This window comes from Vombatus ursinus, unplaced genomic scaffold, assembly GCF_900497805.2.
Source record: "Vombatus ursinus unplaced genomic scaffold, bare-nosed wombat genome assembly UNPS02009062.1, whole genome shotgun sequence".
Taxonomy (NCBI): Eukaryota; Metazoa; Chordata; class Mammalia; order Diprotodontia; family Vombatidae; genus Vombatus; species Vombatus ursinus.
The window spans coordinates 19,021,856-19,039,059 of NW_020948840.1; the positions used below are offsets into that span (position 1 = coordinate 19,021,856).

The window sequence follows — 17,204 nt, forward strand, 5'->3', positions numbered from 1 at the left end:
ATATACCTCTATATAAGTCTAATATTTATAAGTCTATAAATAGACTGTATAAGTCTAATTTGTATGGTTAAGTGAGAAATTCCAGTGAAGGCATCTTTTATCTCTCTGCCAGGACTATAGTTGGTCTCAATTGGTTTTTTTAATTGCCTATCATATATGTTTTCTGGTTTCCTAATAAAAGAATTATTGATGATCTGGATGATGGAAACATCTTTAGTTAGCTGGCACAACGTCCATTAGAGATATCTGCCCTAGAAAACCATTTTCTCTTCTACGTCAGTAATTGTGCAGGTTGCTATGTTCAATTTTGCCTCAAATGCTAATAGTTGAGTGTACCATTTCTATTTTTGCATCCTTTTTTTTTTTCCAAGTTGTGCTACAAGGAAATGGTGGCAGTAACTACAGATGTCCCCAGCTCAGTTGGGAAGACTTGACAGATGTGTCTGTTTTCTAATTCTTTTCTATGTTCTCTGATGCTTAACCTCATCATGACAGGGATTTCATGTCCTCATTCTGTCACTTCACAAATCTGCAGCTCAAGAACTTTGTCCTCTCTGTGTTTTAGACTTCACTGAATAAGCAACCAGTTTTCATTAATAGTCCATACACATGTGAATAGTATTATGTTATAATGTTTTTATGCTAGTACAATGTCAATATGAATATGTGACAGTGTTAATTAACCCTGCTCTGGGAGCCCTGTAAAAATTCCTGAGCAGTAAATTAATTTACCCTTTAATAATAATAGCTAGCATTCTCAGCAATACAATGATCCAAGACAATTCTAAAGGACTTATGATGAAAAATGCTATCCATCCCTAGAGACAGAACTGATGGAGTCTGAATACAGATTGAACCATACTTTTTTTACTTTGCTTAGTTTTCTTGGGTTTTTATTTTGATCTGTGTTTTATTTTATGACTACTATGGAAATGTGTTTTGTATGACTACACATGTATAACCTGTATCAAATTGCTTGCCCTCTCAGTGAGGGGGGTGGGAAGGGAAAGAGAGAATTTGGAACTCAGTTTTTAAAAAAAGAACGTTGACAATTATTTTTATATGTAATTGGGGGAAAATAAAATACTAAAAAAATTAATAATAATAGCTAGTATTTACATAGTGCTTTAAGGTTTGTTATTACATTAGACCCTCACAACAACCCTGTTAGGTAGATGTTACTATTGTCCCTGTTTTAGAGATTAAGAAACTGAAGCAGAGAGAGGTTAAGTGACTTGCCCAGGATGACACAACTAGTCAGTGTCAGGTAGGATTTGAACCCAAGTCTTTTTGACCCCAGGTCAAGCCTGCTTTCCACCATGCCACCTAGCTACCCCTGTACCTCTTCGTACAAAAGGACCAGTGATAAAATATGCAATAATTACCCGTATCATAAAAATTTAGTCCACAATGTAAGTCTGCATCTGAAGAGTCATCTGCATTATAATAAGTAATCATAATCTATAATTTATAAGCAATTTATCAGTGAACAAAAGCCAGGAGTTTTGGGGAAGAGGGAAAAAAAGCTTTTTCCTCATGCCTACATAGTTCTTGTCATGTTACTTTTTAAGTCATGTTACATCTATTTCAGTGACTAGAGAGGTGGCCATCTTGGTATGGCACAGAACAGCTGCCACATAGGCAGCTGGTAGCATTGATGCTTCTAATGCTGGCTCAGTAACTGACCTCAGGGCTTCCAAAACAGAGGGAGCATAACTTATAACTACAGGTTGTTAATGAAGAATCGCAAGGGCAAAGAGTCATTCGATCACAGTTGAATGAGTGTTTAGTGGTCACTGTGGGAAGATGCAGCTCATTCCACCCTTGCTCAGAGAAGTTTAGGATCTCTGTGGGAAGTGTCTTCAGAATATGGAAGCTGACGGACCACAAAGGAATAGAACCCACGTATGTATCCAGATGATGCAATAGATCATAAACCCTTTGAGAGCAGAAACTGTCTCACCTTCATATTTGTATACCCCACTGCGAGCATAGTGTCTGGTACATAGCAGGTGCTTTATAAATGCTTCTTGACTAATTTATGTCAGTATCAACAAGGGATTACTTTGCTAGCCATGATAACACTACTTCCAGCATCTATAGAAAAATGTTACATGGGAGAAGGAATAGAAGGAGGAGGCAGTATAGAATTGTGAAGATGATCATATTTGGGGAGGAAGAATTGAAGAGAGATTGAAGAAGGAGAAGAGAAGGACTCAGGCTGAAGAGAGAAAAAGCCCAGAACTGAAGGGAGAAGATTCGAGGAAAGACCTGAGGATAAGGAGGAGGATGCTTGGGGAGGGAAGCGAAGGAGAAGAACAGAGCTCTAAGAAGCTACGAGCAAGAAGGTAGTTTATAAGACAAAAGGTTAGGACAAAAATGGGAAGGAAAATTAGAGATAACTGGGCAGGGAGGGGCTAAAGAAACACTCACAAGGTAGATGGGGGAGGAGGTTTCCACATTTGAAGATCCTCCCCACACACAGAAGCAATTCATCACAGTAGTTCTGCAAAGGAGTCACTAGCAAGAATAACAGACTGGGGCTATCATTTCCAGTGAGTGAGGAGAGCAGTGCAAATTTTGCACTGACCTGAATAGAGTGTTTTTTTAATAAGTTTTTATTGATTTCTGTTTCTTATATCTTTACAGTTATCCCAAGAATCCCTCCTCCTCCCCCTCCCAGAGAGTCATCCCATATGACAAATAGTATTTTTTTTAAGAAAGGAGAAAAAGTCAGCACAACTAATCAATACATTGAAAAAGTCCGAAAACATGTGCAGCACCTGTAGCACCTGGGGACCTCCCCCCTCCACAATGGGGTAGGTTGGTGGTGTCTTCTGCTCTCTTCATTTCAGTCCTGCTTGATCTTTATAATTTTGTTACATTCACTTTTGATTTTTTGATGTGTTGTTGTTCTTTCCATTTACATTGTCGTAGTTATTGTGTATATTGTTTTCTTGGCTCTACTTACTTCAATCTGCATCTTTTCATATAGATTTTTCTATGTTTCTCTGTGTCCATCACACCTATTATTTCTTACAGCATAGTAGTACTCCATTACATTCATACACCACAATTTGTTTAGCCATTACTTAGTTAATGGCTATCTACTTTTTTTTCCAATTCTTAACTGTCACAAAAAGTGCTGCTATAAATATTTTGGTTTATCTGAGGACTTTCTTCTTATGGATAGCTTTCCTGGAGAATAAGCCCAGTAATGGAGTCTCTGGTTCAAAGAGTATATATTTTAGTCATTTCGTTTGCATAATTCCAAAGGCTTTCCAAAATGGTTGCACCATTTCACAGCTATACCAACAATGTATTAGTGTACCTATCACTCCACAATCCCTCCAACATTGACTGTTGCCATTTTTTGTCATTTTTGCTCATTTATACAGCTTAAGGGGAAACTGCAGAGTACTCTCCTGTCTTGTAATATAATCCCACAAAAGAAGTATTGATTCATCTGGAGGAAAGGTGTCAGCAGGTTCTGTCTATAATTCCTTCCGTCCACCTTTTCACTGTTACCTCTACCAGACAGATTTCTGTCATCACCCCCGTCTCCTTTTGTACATTTAGAGAAAAGTTTCTTAATAGTCTTTCTATTGTCAATCTGTTGCTGTTGCTGTTGCTGTCCTCACATGCTCATTCTTTCACTCGTTCATTCCTGTTGTTTGGAGTGTTTGAGAAGCAAATAATCTCTTCAATTCTGGTTTTCTTTCTAAAATGTTTCAAATTCTTCTTTATTATTGAACATCCATTTTTTTTGTCCTATATGGTTAAACTCAGATTTGGATGATATGTCAACCTGGGCAGCATCCTGAGGTCTTTGGAACATATTATTTCATTCCCTCCTCCTTTTTCTAGTGAGTGCAGAATAATCTTTCATTATTCTAATGTATTTGAAAGTCTTTCTCCTGATGACTTGCAGAATTTGTTTCTGAATTGAATTGTTAAATTTAACTACTATGTATCTTAGAGTTTGCAGCCTTTGGTTTTTTTTCTGGAGGCCATCTGTGAATTCTTTCCATTGGAATTTCATTTTCTGTGTTCAGAAGTTCTGGACAGTTCTCTTTCACTATTTCCTTCATTATGATGTTAAGGATTTTTGTCCTGTCATGTTCTTCTAGGAAATCAGTAGTCCTTAGGTTGTTTCTGTGTATCCTGTCTCCAAGATCAGTATGTTTTGGTTGCATAGTGAACATACTTTCTTTTGATATTATTGTTTTTTTGCTTCTCTTCTTCTAGGTTATTCTTCCCTTCTGTGTATTTGCAGTTTCTTTTGTTTCTTTGGTGAGCCTTGCCATTGCAGATTCAAGTTTTCCTATTCTGTTCGTTATTTTTGCTGTACAGGACATAAATGCAGCTCTCATAATTCTCATTTCTCTTTTAAACCACTCAGGAACAGCATGTTGTAGTTCCATGTTCTCCTCAACTTGCACAGGGGCCTCTGTCTCATCAAGTATTGGATCATTTTCCTTTATTTTGCAGTGTTTATTCATAGATGCCTGGGTTCATTTAGCTCTAGAGGATATATATCTTTTCTGTTGTTACTGTTTTTCCTGTTGATTTATGTTCAAGGACTTTGAGTTTTCTTCTTCCTGAAATCTTTAGTACTTCCAGTCTTTTTTTTCTCCTTTATTTGCTTATACTTACTTCCTGACTTCCTCCCCTCCAATTGTGGTTTCACTGGGGGCTAGATCTCAAATATCTCAGCCTTCTCCAACACTGGGCAATTCACAGCTCACCAGCCTAGGTCTCTGCCACAACTTTTGGGTAGTCAAAAATGACCACAGCTGGGTGGTATGCTCTTTTTCTGAAGCTTGGTAGAATGCTGCATAGCCTGCCACATGCATGGTGTACTGTCCTGGTGACCTATCCCACTCCCTCTGTTCTTCAGTTCTCTGGCTTTGCACTAGCCATTCAGAGCCTGTTCTCAGAGCTTTGCAGCACTGGTGCTTCCAGGTTGCAGACCCAGCAGGTTTTTGCTTCTGCAGGGCTATGACCAAGCTGGCTTTTGAAGCCTGAGCAATTGCCACAGCCTGGGGCCAGGGTCTCCATAGTACTGAAAAGAGGGAGGTAGTACTAGGGTGTAGGATCATGTCCTTGGGTCTGCTAATGCAGCCTTGCTTCCAATAGAATGAGAGATGGAAGAAGGGTGCTAAGTGAACTCAGAGTCAGTGATCATCAGTTTTTGGGTTTGGGATTTTTTTGTTTGTTTGTTTTGTTTTTTTGTTTAGTTTTGGTTTTTGTTTTTACCTTCTTTTGGATATTGATTGTTCTAGACCACTGAGAAAGCTGAAGTTACTTTATCTTTGGCACATAATCTCTCTATTTTGAACAGGTTTGAAAGGTCATGGGGATCACAGAAAATGTCTAGTCTATCATCTTGTTGCTGATGTGAGAGTGTACTGTTTTGATTTTTTTTAATAATTATTTATTTTTAGTTTTCAACATTCATTTACATAAGATTTTGAGTTTTAAATTTTCCCCCTCCCCAAAATGGCATGTAATATGATATAGACTCTGCTTATACATTCATATTAAGCATATTTTCACACTAGGTATGATGTATAGAAGAATTAGAACCACGAGAAAGAAGAAATAAAACAAAGCAATGAACAAAAAGGAGAACAAATAGTATGCTTCCATCTGCATTCAGACTCCATGGTTCTTTTTCTGGATGTGGATAGCATTTTCCATCATGAGTCTTTTGGAGTTGTCTGAGAAGAGCTAAGTCTATCAAAGTCAGTCATTACATAATGCAGCTATTACAATCCAATGTTCTCCTGGTTCTGCTTATTTCACTTAACATCAGTTCATATAAGTCTTAACAGATTTTCCTGAAGTCTGCCTGCTCATCATTTCATATAGCACAGTAGTATTCCGTTACATTCATATACCACAACTTGTTCAGCCATTCCTCAATTGGGCATCCCCTCAGTTTCCAATTCTTTGCCACCACACAAAGAGCTGCTATATAAATTTTTTATACGTGGGTCTTTCTCCTGTTTTTATGATCTCTTTGGGATATAGACCTAGAAGTGGTATTGCTGGGTCAAAGGATATGCACAATTTTATAGCCCTTTGGGCATAGTTCCAAATTGCTCTCCAGAATGGCTGGATCAGTTCACAACTCTACTGATGATGCATTAGAGTTCCAATTTTCCCATATCTTCTCCAACATTTATCATTTTCTTGTTTTGTCATATTAACCAATCTGATAGGTGTAATGTGGTACCTCAGAGTCTTTCTGATTTGCATTTCTCTAATCATTAGTGATTTAGAGCATTTTTTCATATGATTATAGATAGCAGAGTATAGTGTTTTTAATTGAGTCATCAAGAATATTAAGCCTGTGATCTACAAAAACCCTCAAATATTGTTCAGATGAACTGCTGTATAGCCTTACCTACCCCGTCTTTTACCTGTGAAGTTGTCTCAACCCTGGGAGGTAGGTGCAATTGTTATCCCCATTTTATAGATAAGGAAACCGAGACAAACAGGTTAAATGATTTGTCAAGTTCACACAGCTAGTAAGTGTTAGAGGCTAGATTTGCTATTAGGTCTTCCTGAGTCCAAGTCCAGTGCTTTACTCACTGTACCACCCAGCTGCCACATGTATATGTGATAGGGCTGAGAACCTCCCAGGACTTCTCAATGCAGATGACTGCCACTCACTTCTGGTGATTCATGTGGGCATATAAGATGCTGTCAGAAGCAACCTAGAAGGCACTGCAAAAAATTACAGAGTTTTGGGGCAGCTAAGTGGCGCAGTGGATAGAGCACCGGCCCTGGATTCAGAAGGACCTGAGTTCAAATCGGATCTCACACACAAAACACTAGCTGTGTGACTCTGGGCAAGTCACTTAACCCCATTGCCTAACCAAAAAAAGAAAAAATTACAAAATTTTGCCAAGAAACTGAAGATCTGGGGCAGAGGTGGTCTTTTCCTCACCAATGTTCATCACAGACAAGGGCTTCAAAAGAGAAAAGCAGATTTAGGGAATAAACGGCTAGTTAAGTAGATGTGTCCAAGAAAGGGAATTTACGACTTAAAATATTTATTGGGATGACAGACTCCTAGCCAGAATGGGGTATACCTTGCAGAGACTGGTAAAAATGTCTTACAAAGCATTGAAAAGACAGAGAAGGGAGAAAACTGCCATGTATATCCACCAAACAAAATACTAGAGATCATGGAAGAAAACTGTTCAGACAAAATTTATATAAGCATTTCTGCCTTGAGGGGAGTTCACACTAGGAGAGTTTATGCTGCTAATCGTAATGCTTTCTGACCCAAGCAATTTCCAGTTTCATTTTATAGCAATTGTGAAACAAACGACAAAATTTCATAGCTAAGTAAAATAAGAAGATATGTAGTTTAAGTTTGGGATTTTCTATTTACTACCCAGAACATAAGTAATGCTTCCTCTTGAAGAAAACCTCTTTCTGATGCCCATTACTCTCTCTGTAACTACTTTTTCTAAAAAAGAGGTTCTTAACCTCTTTTGGGTCACGTACCCTTTGGGTACATTCTGGAGGAACCTGTGGACCTCTCTCAGAAGAATTTTTTTTTAAATAATTGACAGAAATTCTAAATTTCAGTAAGAGGTTAATGAAATAAAGATGTAATTTTTTTCCCATCCAGGTTCACAGACCAATCCCCTGAAATCTATCCATCGATCTCATTGATCCCTGGTTAAGAAACCCTGCTCTAAAGATTCCTCTTTCAATCTGATCCAAGATGAACAAAGAGATACCTTCCTTAATTGCATTAAGTAAAAAAGATATTCATACTCTTTTTTGTTCACAGACTATCAATAAAATGTTTCTGAGAATTAAGCTTCTTTCTTCCCTGAGAAGAGTGATTAGGTCTCTTCTTCAAGAAAGACTGATTAGGTCTTTGATTTAAATAAGACTTAGGACTCCAGCTTATTACGCTAATTATTTCTTAATATTTTAGAACACAGCTGAAACCTTAGTTCTTTATGCTAATATAAGCTTAATTACAACCTGTGATATAGGCAGAAAGATAATGCAGTGAATAGAGCACAGAACTTGAAATCATGAAGACCTGATTTCAAATCCAGCCTCAGACACTTACTGGGTGGTGCTGGACAAATCACTTAACTTCCATTTGCTTCAGTTTTCTTAACTGTAAAATGTGGCACATAAAACAACTACCCCTAGGGTTGTTGTAAGGATTGAGACAAATGAAAAGCCAGTTTCTGGGTAATTAATAATCAATTGGTTAATTAGGCTAGCATATAATCAATAAATTGGGGTCATTAGTCCAAATGTCCTGGAGAGGCTGGGCTTTGAATGAGTAAGAGAAAAAGAGAGGATCTTTGGGTCCCATATATAAAATTGGTTATTAATATAATAATAAAATAATCATTTTTCTCAGAATCAAATGAGACAGTATTTGTAAAGTGCCTAGAATACAGTAGGTACATATAGTAGGTGTTATATAATGCTTATTCACTCACTAATAGGAGTAGAGAATACCCAAAAGTTCACCAGAGAAAAAGTTCATGAAAAGAGCCAATAAAACCCATTACCTCAGATGCCTCTGCACAAATGCACAAACTAGGGGTACCCAGCAAGATGTACTAGAGGTCTCAATACAGAGAGGCAAATTGGACTTCATAGATATCACTGAGATCTGGGAGAATGAGACCTGTGATTGAAACGTGCCTCTGGAGGGATTTAATAGTTAAGAAGAAAAAGGGCATAAAAAGGGAAGGGCTGACAGGGTAGGATTGTATATTAATAAGATTTACGTATGTAAATAAGTCTAGAATTGGAGGGGGGAAGTTTGATAAAGAGAATTTTGGCAAAGATCAATGGAGATATCAGTTGTCATTGAAGATTACCTAGGCAAAGGAAAGAAAAGAAGCTCAGGAAATAGGTTCCAAGACTGGCAGAGTCATCACACAGAAGTAACGAAGAGCTCCCATTATCAGCATAGTCGAGAGAGCTCTCTCTGTGTCAAAAGCAGAGTAGATAATAATCTCCTGACTTGTCTCAATGATAATTTCATTTTTCAAAAGGTAAAGGAATCAACAAGGGGAAAAATCTGCCCTGATATGATTCTCACCAAGGAAATGAACTGGTTGCTAGGGTAAAAATGATGAAAACCTAGTAGGAAGTGATCATTCCATCTTAGAATTTGTAATTGAGAAAGAAACAAAAGCTAGGCATAGTCTTGACTTGCATCCTAAATTTTTGGAAAGCAGCTTTAAAGTGTTTCAGGAAAAGATAAGGAGGATTCTATAGCCTAAAGTTCTATTGTGGTAGCCAGCCAGGGATAGGAAGGGATCAAGAATGAAAATACGAAGACAAAGAGAAACATTTCCACCCAAGAGTTAAAATGGGAGTTGTCTGAAGTAAAAATGGGATTATGTCTAATCAACACAATTAGATTGTAAAAGACATTTTCAGAAGTGAGGTGTCAGAAGATGAATATAAAAGCACGGCACAGATCTTCTAAAAATAGCTGTCAAGAATGCTAAAATTCCAAATGAACTAGGGCTGGCAAGGAAAGCCCAGGTCAACCAGGAGAGGTCTTATGGCTGTTGTCATTTGAGGTCTCTTGTGAAAAAGAGGAAGGGCAAAGAAAGCAAAGGCTCTCTGCACACATGGTGATGGGACAAAGATCTGAGAGTAGAGGAGAGAAGGCATATCTACCCCACTCTTAAATTGCATCTGTTTTCTCTAATGAGAACAATCTTTGGGCTGGAAAGAAATGGTTAGTAAAAAAGAAGTGATCATAACAAAGGGCTATCTTGGTTTCTCTAAGAACAAGTCATGCCAGGCTATTGGCATTTCCCTCTTTGACCAGGCAACTAAACTGGAAGGTCAAAGAATGCTGTAGATATACTTTCCTTACATTTTTGCAAAGCATTTGACAAATGCTTTGTTATGTTATTCTTATGGAAAAGAGAAATGTGTGTTAAACAATAGTACAATTAGAAAGATTCAAAACTGGTTAGACTCAGAATAACTATTAATAATTCCATCAGTGCTACCCACCTCCTGACAAAAAAATGATGGATAAATATACCACATTTTTGTATATGGCCAGTGTGAGAATTTTTTTTTGTGCTTAACTCTGCATATTTGTTACAAGGCTTTTGTTTTTCTTTTGAGGGAGAGGTTAGAGAGCAAACAACAGTAATTGACAATTATAAAAGTGAGTTGATAATTGTAAAAATTTTAATTTAATTTTTAAAAAGTCTTTGTTAGCTTGGATGATGGCTTCCAGTAGAGTACCCCAGGGATTAGTGCTTGGTCTTTTGTTGGTAACATTCCTGTCATTGACTTAGATAAAGGCATAGATGCCACACATATCAAATTTGCAGATGACGCAAAGCTGGGAGAGATAACTAATATATTAGATGATAGCATTCAAAAAGATCTTGACAGACCAGAATATTGGGCTGAATATAACATAACCAATATGATATAATGGCAATGTGCTGGATTTAGAGACAGAGGTCCTAGCTCTGCTATGTAAAACCTGTATAATCTTGAGTAAGTCACTTCATGTTTCTGGGCCTCAATTTTCTTTTTCTTTTCTTTTTTTTTAATAACACTTTACTGCTAATGCAGAGATCTTATTTTACTTTTTTTATAATGAATTTATTTTTAGTTTTCAACATTCACTTCCATAAATTTTTGAGTTTTAAATTTTCTCTCCCCTTCTTTTTTTCCCCCTCCCCAAGATGGTGTGCAGTCTGATATAGGCTCTACTTATATATTCATATTAAACGTATTTTCACATTAGTCATGATGTAAAGAAGAATTAGAACTAAAAGAAGAAAGAAGAAGTAGAACAAAACAACAAAAGAAAAGGAAAACAAATAGTATGCTCCCATCTGCATTTAGACTTCTAAGTTCTTTCTCTGGATGAGGATAGCATTTTCCATCAAAAATCTTTTGGAGTTGTCTTAGATCCTCGTGTTGCTAAGAAAAGATAAGTCTATCAAAGCCAGTCATCACACAATATGGCTGTTACTGTGTACAATGTTCTCCTGGTTCTGTTTATTTCACTGTGTATCAGTTCATGTAAGTCTTTCCACGTTTTTCTGAAGTCTTCCTGCTCATCATTTCATATAGCACAATAGTATTCTGTTACATTCATATACCACAACTTCTTTAGCCATGCCCTAATTGATGGACATCCCCTCAGTTTCCAATTCTTTGCCACCACCAAAAGAGCTACTATAAATATTTTTGTACATATATGTCCTTTTCCCATTTTTATGATCTCTTTGGGATATAGACCTGGAAGTAGAATTGCTGGGTCAAAGGGTATGCACAATTTTATAGCCCTTTGGGCATAGTTCCAAATTGCTCTCCAGAATGGTTAGATGTGTTCACAACTCCACCAATAATGCATTAGTGTTCCAATTTTTCCACATCTTCTCCAACATCTATCATTTTGCTGTTTTGTCATGTTAGCCAATCTGATAGGTGTGATGTGATACCTCAGAGTTGTTTTGATTTGCATTTCTCTAATCAGTACTGATTTAGAACATTTTTTCATGTGACTATAGATAGCTTTCATTTGGGCCTCAATTTTCTTATCTGTAAAATAGAGGGGTTGGTCTAGATGTTCTCAAGATATTCTCTGAGGTCCCTTCCAGCTTCAAATTCTTGATCCTATGATGAGATAAAATTTAATGAGGATAAATGTAAAGCCTTACACTTAGGTTTGAAAATATCCATTTCACAAATGTAAGATGGAGGATTAGTAGACAACAGTTCACCTGAAAAAGATCTGGGGGATTTAGTGGACTTCCAAGAGTAGTAGTATGTGATATAACAGCTTAAAAAAAAATCTAATGTAATCTTTGACTACATTGAAAGGCATGATGTCTGGGACTAGGAAGGTGATAATAGATAATACTGTTATAGTCTGTCTTGGTCAGACTATGTCTAGAGTAATGTGTTTAGTGTCTGACACCAAAGGAGGGTAAACAATCAATCAGAAAGTATTTCTTAATAATTTGTCATGTATTAAAACACTATGCTAAGCATTGGGGATACAAAGAAAGGTAAAAACAGTCCCTACCATCAGGAAGATCATATTCTAACAAGTAAATCGCTATATGCAAGATACATACTATGAGTGGATGGAAGGTAATCTCAGAGAGGAAGGTAATAGCAGCTGGGAGGACTAGGAAAGGCCTCCTGAAGAATGTGGAATTTGAGCTGAGTCTTGAAGGAAGCCAGGAAGTGGAGGTAAGAGGGGAGTATTCCAGGCATAGGGGAAATTCAGAGCATTATGGGAGATGAACTGTTATGTGTGAGAAATAGCACATAAGGCAGTGTAGCTGAACCATAGAGTATGTGGAAAGGGTGGGAAAAAAAAAGTAAGAGGACTGGAAAGATAAGAATGGACCAGGTTGTAAAGAGCTTTAAATGCCCGGGGGATTTTATATCAGATTTCAGAAAATAGGCTAGTAGTTTATTGAGTTGAGTGAGAGGACCCCCACATGGGCAGAACTATAGCTAAAAATGCTTTGGCAACTGAGTGGAAGATGAATTGGAGACAGAAGAGATTTGAGGTACGGAGACCAATTAGAAGGCTGTTGCAATAGTCTAGGCAGTAGGTGATGAGGACCTGCACTAGAGGGGTAGCTGTGTGAGTAGAGTGAAGGGGGCATATATGAGAGATATTATAAAGGCAGAAACAAGATTTGACAACAGATTGGACATGTAGGGAAGAGTGAAAAGTTGAGAAAAACAAGAGTTACAATAAGCCTGTGTGACTGGAAGATGGTAGCAGCCTCAGTAGTGATAGAGAAGTTGGGAAGAGGGGAAAGTTTTGGGGGAAGATAATGAGTTCGGTTTTATACATGTTGAATTTGAGATGTCTAAAGGATTTCCAGTTCAAGATGTCCAAAAGGCAAGTGATGATTCGTGACTAGGTCAGGAGAGAGACTAGCACTGGATATATACACCTAGGAATCATAATAATTAAACCAATTGGAGCTATTGAGATCACCAAGTGAGACAATAGAAGGAAAAGAGAATAGGGTCCAGAATGGGGCACTGGGGAACACCAATAGACATGACATGGATAAGGAACCTGTGGAGAATGAGAAAGAGCAGCCATACAGGTAAGAAGAGAACCAGGAGACAGGAGTGTCACAAAAACCTAGAAAGGAGAGGGTATCCAGGAGGAGCAAATGATCAACAGAACAAATGCTGCAGAGAGGTCAAGAAGGATAAAGAGTGAGAAAAAGCTGTTAGATCATTGGTAAATTTGGAGAAAGCAGTTTCAATTGAATGATGAAATCAGAATCCAGCTCACAAAGAATTCAGAAGAGAGTGAGAGCAAAACAAGTGGAGGCATTTAGTGTAGACCAATTTCTCAAGGAGGTTAGCTAAGAAGGAATGGGGGGAGGGAAGCAATAAACATTTATATAGTTCCTACTATGTGCCAGGCACTGTGCTAAGCACTTTTAAAAAATATTTTCTCATTTAATCCTCACAACAACTGTGTAAGGTAGGTGATATTATTTATCCCCATTTTATGGTTGAGAAAACCAAGCCAAACAGAGGTGAAGTGACTTACCCAGGGTCGCACTGCTACTACGTGTCTGGGGCTGGATTACACAGGAAAGACAGGGACCAACTGCTAGCAGGGATGGTGGAAAGGGAAGGCATGGATGTGTTCATAGGCAGCATGACTACAGCCAGAAGATAGGGAGAAACTGAAGATAAAAGATAGAGTGAGGATGAGAGTAGGAGTAATCTGCTGAAAAGAGTGAGGGGATGAGATCAAGGGGATGTGTAGAAGTCTTTGCCTTTACAATGAGAAGGGCCACCTCTACATCTGATGTGAGAGTAAATGAGGAGAGAGTTAAGCAGAATATATGAGTGATAGGAGATGTTAAGGGGAGAAAGGAAGTTTTTGTCAAATGGTTTTAGTTACTCTAGTGAAATATGAGGTTCTCAGCAGACAGCATGTGGGTAGGAGCTGCCATGATATGCTTTAAGGAGAGACAAGAAGGCCTGGAACAGCCACTATGGAGAATAAGGTAGTGAATCGACTGGGAAGAAGTAGAATGGTGACCTTGCTGCAGAAAGAGCCCAGTTGAATTGGTACATCGTCTTGCCATATGAGGACTTGCTGAATAACCTTGGCATGGAGAAAAGAAGTCATAAGAGGAACAAGGAGTTAACATGGAAGGAGGATGCAACTTGTACTGCTTCACCCAGAAAGCAGAACCATCATCAAAGGAAGTTGCAAAAAGCCAAATTTGGGCTTGTTTTGAGGGAAAAAGTCCTCACAATAAATTAGAGCTATCCTGAAGTGGAATAGGACCCCTCAGGAGGCACTGGGTCTTACCCCAGCCATTTCCACTGAAGATTCCCAAACTAAGGCTGCATAACCATTTTTCAGCGATGATGTAGAGCAGGGATTCTTAACCCTTTTTGTGTGTCTTGGATCTCTTTGTCAGTTTGATGAAGCTGAGGAACCCCTTCTAGTAATAATGTTTTTAAATGCATAAAATACATAAAACTACCAAGAAAATCACTTATATTACCTATGTATTAAAACACACATACACACACACACACACACACACACACACACACACACACACAAGTTCATAGCCATCAGATTAAGAATCCCTGATTATAGAGGGAATTCTAGTTAAGGTATCAATTAGACTAGATAGACTCTAAGCACTTTTACAACACTTAAGATTCTGTGAATTGTTGGAAGTCAACTAGCATTAGGATTAAGATAAGAATCAATGTATTAACTGTGCTAGGGACTAAGAAGAATGCAAAGATATATAAGACACAGTCTCTGCCTTTAAGAATTTTATACTATAATTGGAGAAATAAGCATTTAAGTATGCTATATAGCTTAAGAGAGGTAATAACAATATCATGGTCTCTATCAGGGGGCCTCACAGTATGCTATATGACCCTACTAAGCAAGTCACTTTACTTTTCTCTGTAAGTATAAAATGAGAGTATTGTTGACAGAGTTGATATGAGAAAACTGCAAAACTTAAATGTACATAAGTAGAAAATGTTACATATGCTGTCAAATGTCACTATTTTTCGTTTTTCAAAGGAGCATTCTATGACAGTGCATATACCTTGAAATGATGAATCTAAAAAACAAAAGGCATCCATAAAAACTCATGTGTAAAGTATCTTAAGTTTGTGTTATTATCATTGTTATTATTATATTAATAGAGGAGTGAAAGATCAGAACTGGTTACGGGGATCTGGAAAGGTCTCATGGAGGAGGCAGCATTTGAGCTAGGACTTAAAAGAAGATTAGGGTTTCAACAGTGACGGAGGTAGCAGTGTTTTCCACTCATAAAGAATGGTATAAACAGAGGGATAGAGACACAGAAAGGCAGGATGAGTTTGGAAAACTGTGGATAGGCCAGTTTGGCCGTAGCACAGAGCACATAACTGGAATAGAATACTTGAAAAGTAGGGGGAGATAAAGATTTGAGCTAATGAGTCCTGAGCTGTAGTATAACTAACACCAGCCGGGTGTCTGCACTAAGTCCAGCACCAATATGATAAGCCCCCAGGAGTGGGGGCCCACCAGGCTACCTGAGGAAGGGAGAACCAGCCCAGAGTGGAAAAGGAGCAGGTCAAAGCTTGTGTGCTGATCGGCAGGGAGATTGAGTCTGGGATGACTGCTATACTTCCAGCCTGAGTGAGACAGGAAAATCCAATCCCAATCCTCCCACCCCCAAAAAAAAAGGAAAAACAGAAAAGCACTTGGAGTTATGTGTCAGACTTGTGTATGTCTGTATTAACCCAGTACAGATTAAAGCAGATGTGTAAGGAGCAACGTAGCATAACATGTGTAGTGCCAGACTTGGATCAGAAGAACCTTGCCTCAGACGTTTGTGAGGTGTGCACTCAAGGGCAAGTCACCTGATCACTCAGAACCCCAGCTTTCCTTATTTGTAAAACCTACCTCACAGGGATGGTTTGAGGAAAGCACTTTGCAAACCTTAGAGTACAATATAAATGTGAATTATTATGAAAAGAACCAAAAGGATTCGTAGAATATGAAAATTCAAAGAGACCTTAAAGAAAATAAAACTTATTTTCACATCAAGCAGTTTAAAATGATGATGTCTGCTCTGGTAACCTTACAGGATGGTTAAAATAGCTTCACAAAATCAGTTTTAGAGCTGAAAGGAGCCTTAGAAATTATCTTGTTCATGCTGCTAATTTAACATGTGAAAATTGAGGCCGAGAGAAGTGAAATGATTTGTTCAAGACCATCTGACTAGTTAACAGAAGGGCCAGACTAACCCAGATCTCCAAACTCCCAGAACAGTGTCTTTTCTGCTACACAAAACTGTCTCTCCCTTGCTTGCTAACATTCCTGAGCTAGCCTCCTGGGCTTGTAGTATGACTAGGATATACATAGGAAAAGAACAACCGTCAGATTGTTCAAATTTTCTTTTTCTAAGATTTGAGAATACAAAACTGACCTAGTTTTCTATTTTAAAAATTCCAGTATTCTTAAATTTTCCTTACTTCACAAGGATGTATTTATTTTAACTATAAGTAGAATCAGGTAAAGAACCCAAGTTAAAAATAAAGGATGACAGAGTTCTGGTTAGTAATAGCATTGTGAAAAGGCACAGAGGAACCTAACTGTCCCACATTTACTCCAGCAATCATGGAGCTCAAGGCAGTAAGCATTTATTAAGCACTTATATGCCAAGCACTGTGCTAAGTGCTAGGAATACTAATACTAGCAAAAAGAAAAACAGGCCATGCCCTCAAGGAACTTACATTCTAGTAGGTGAAGATAGCACATAAAGGGAGCTAGAAGAGACTAGGCAGGACGGGAGGTTAGAAAGGAAGGTACCTACCCATGCAGCAAGGAGATGGTGTCAAAGTCTAGAAAGTCAGAAGCAGAGCCAGGAAGAGACTGAAGTTTGGCTGGCCTGGGCCTGTCCCCAAAGTGGAGGCCCTGAAAGGAACTCACCATTAGGAGAAATGGGCCAGCAACGCAGACAGTTGTTCCAAAGTGAGGAAGCAGTAAGTGCTAAGGGAAGTTGCAGGAAGAGATGGCAGCTGAGGCAGTGTGGTAGAGTCCAGAAACTCATAAGCGGAGGCAGGAGGAGAATGAAAGTTGTCCAAGTGTCACATCAAAAAACCCTCAACAATTGTGAGATAACAAG

At 38.2% G+C, this 17,204-nt stretch overlaps 1 protein-coding gene across 2 annotated transcripts in view; it reads left to right on the forward strand.

Annotated features, from left to right (window-relative positions):
* Positions 1–17,204, forward strand: part of RBKS (ribokinase) — a 128,515-nt gene that overhangs the window by 82,199 nt on the left and 29,112 nt on the right. The window contains exon 8 of one of the 2 annotated variants that reach the window (XM_027850453.1): positions 7,652–7,784. The exons of the other annotated variant lie outside the window; for it this stretch is intronic. Within the exon in view, the coding sequence (XP_027706254.1) occupies positions 7,652–7,672 (21 nt within the window). The 3' untranslated portion in view covers positions 7,673–7,784. Of the gene's footprint in view, positions 1–7,651; positions 7,785–17,204 lie in introns of those variants that run through there. 2 annotated transcript variants of the gene reach the window in all.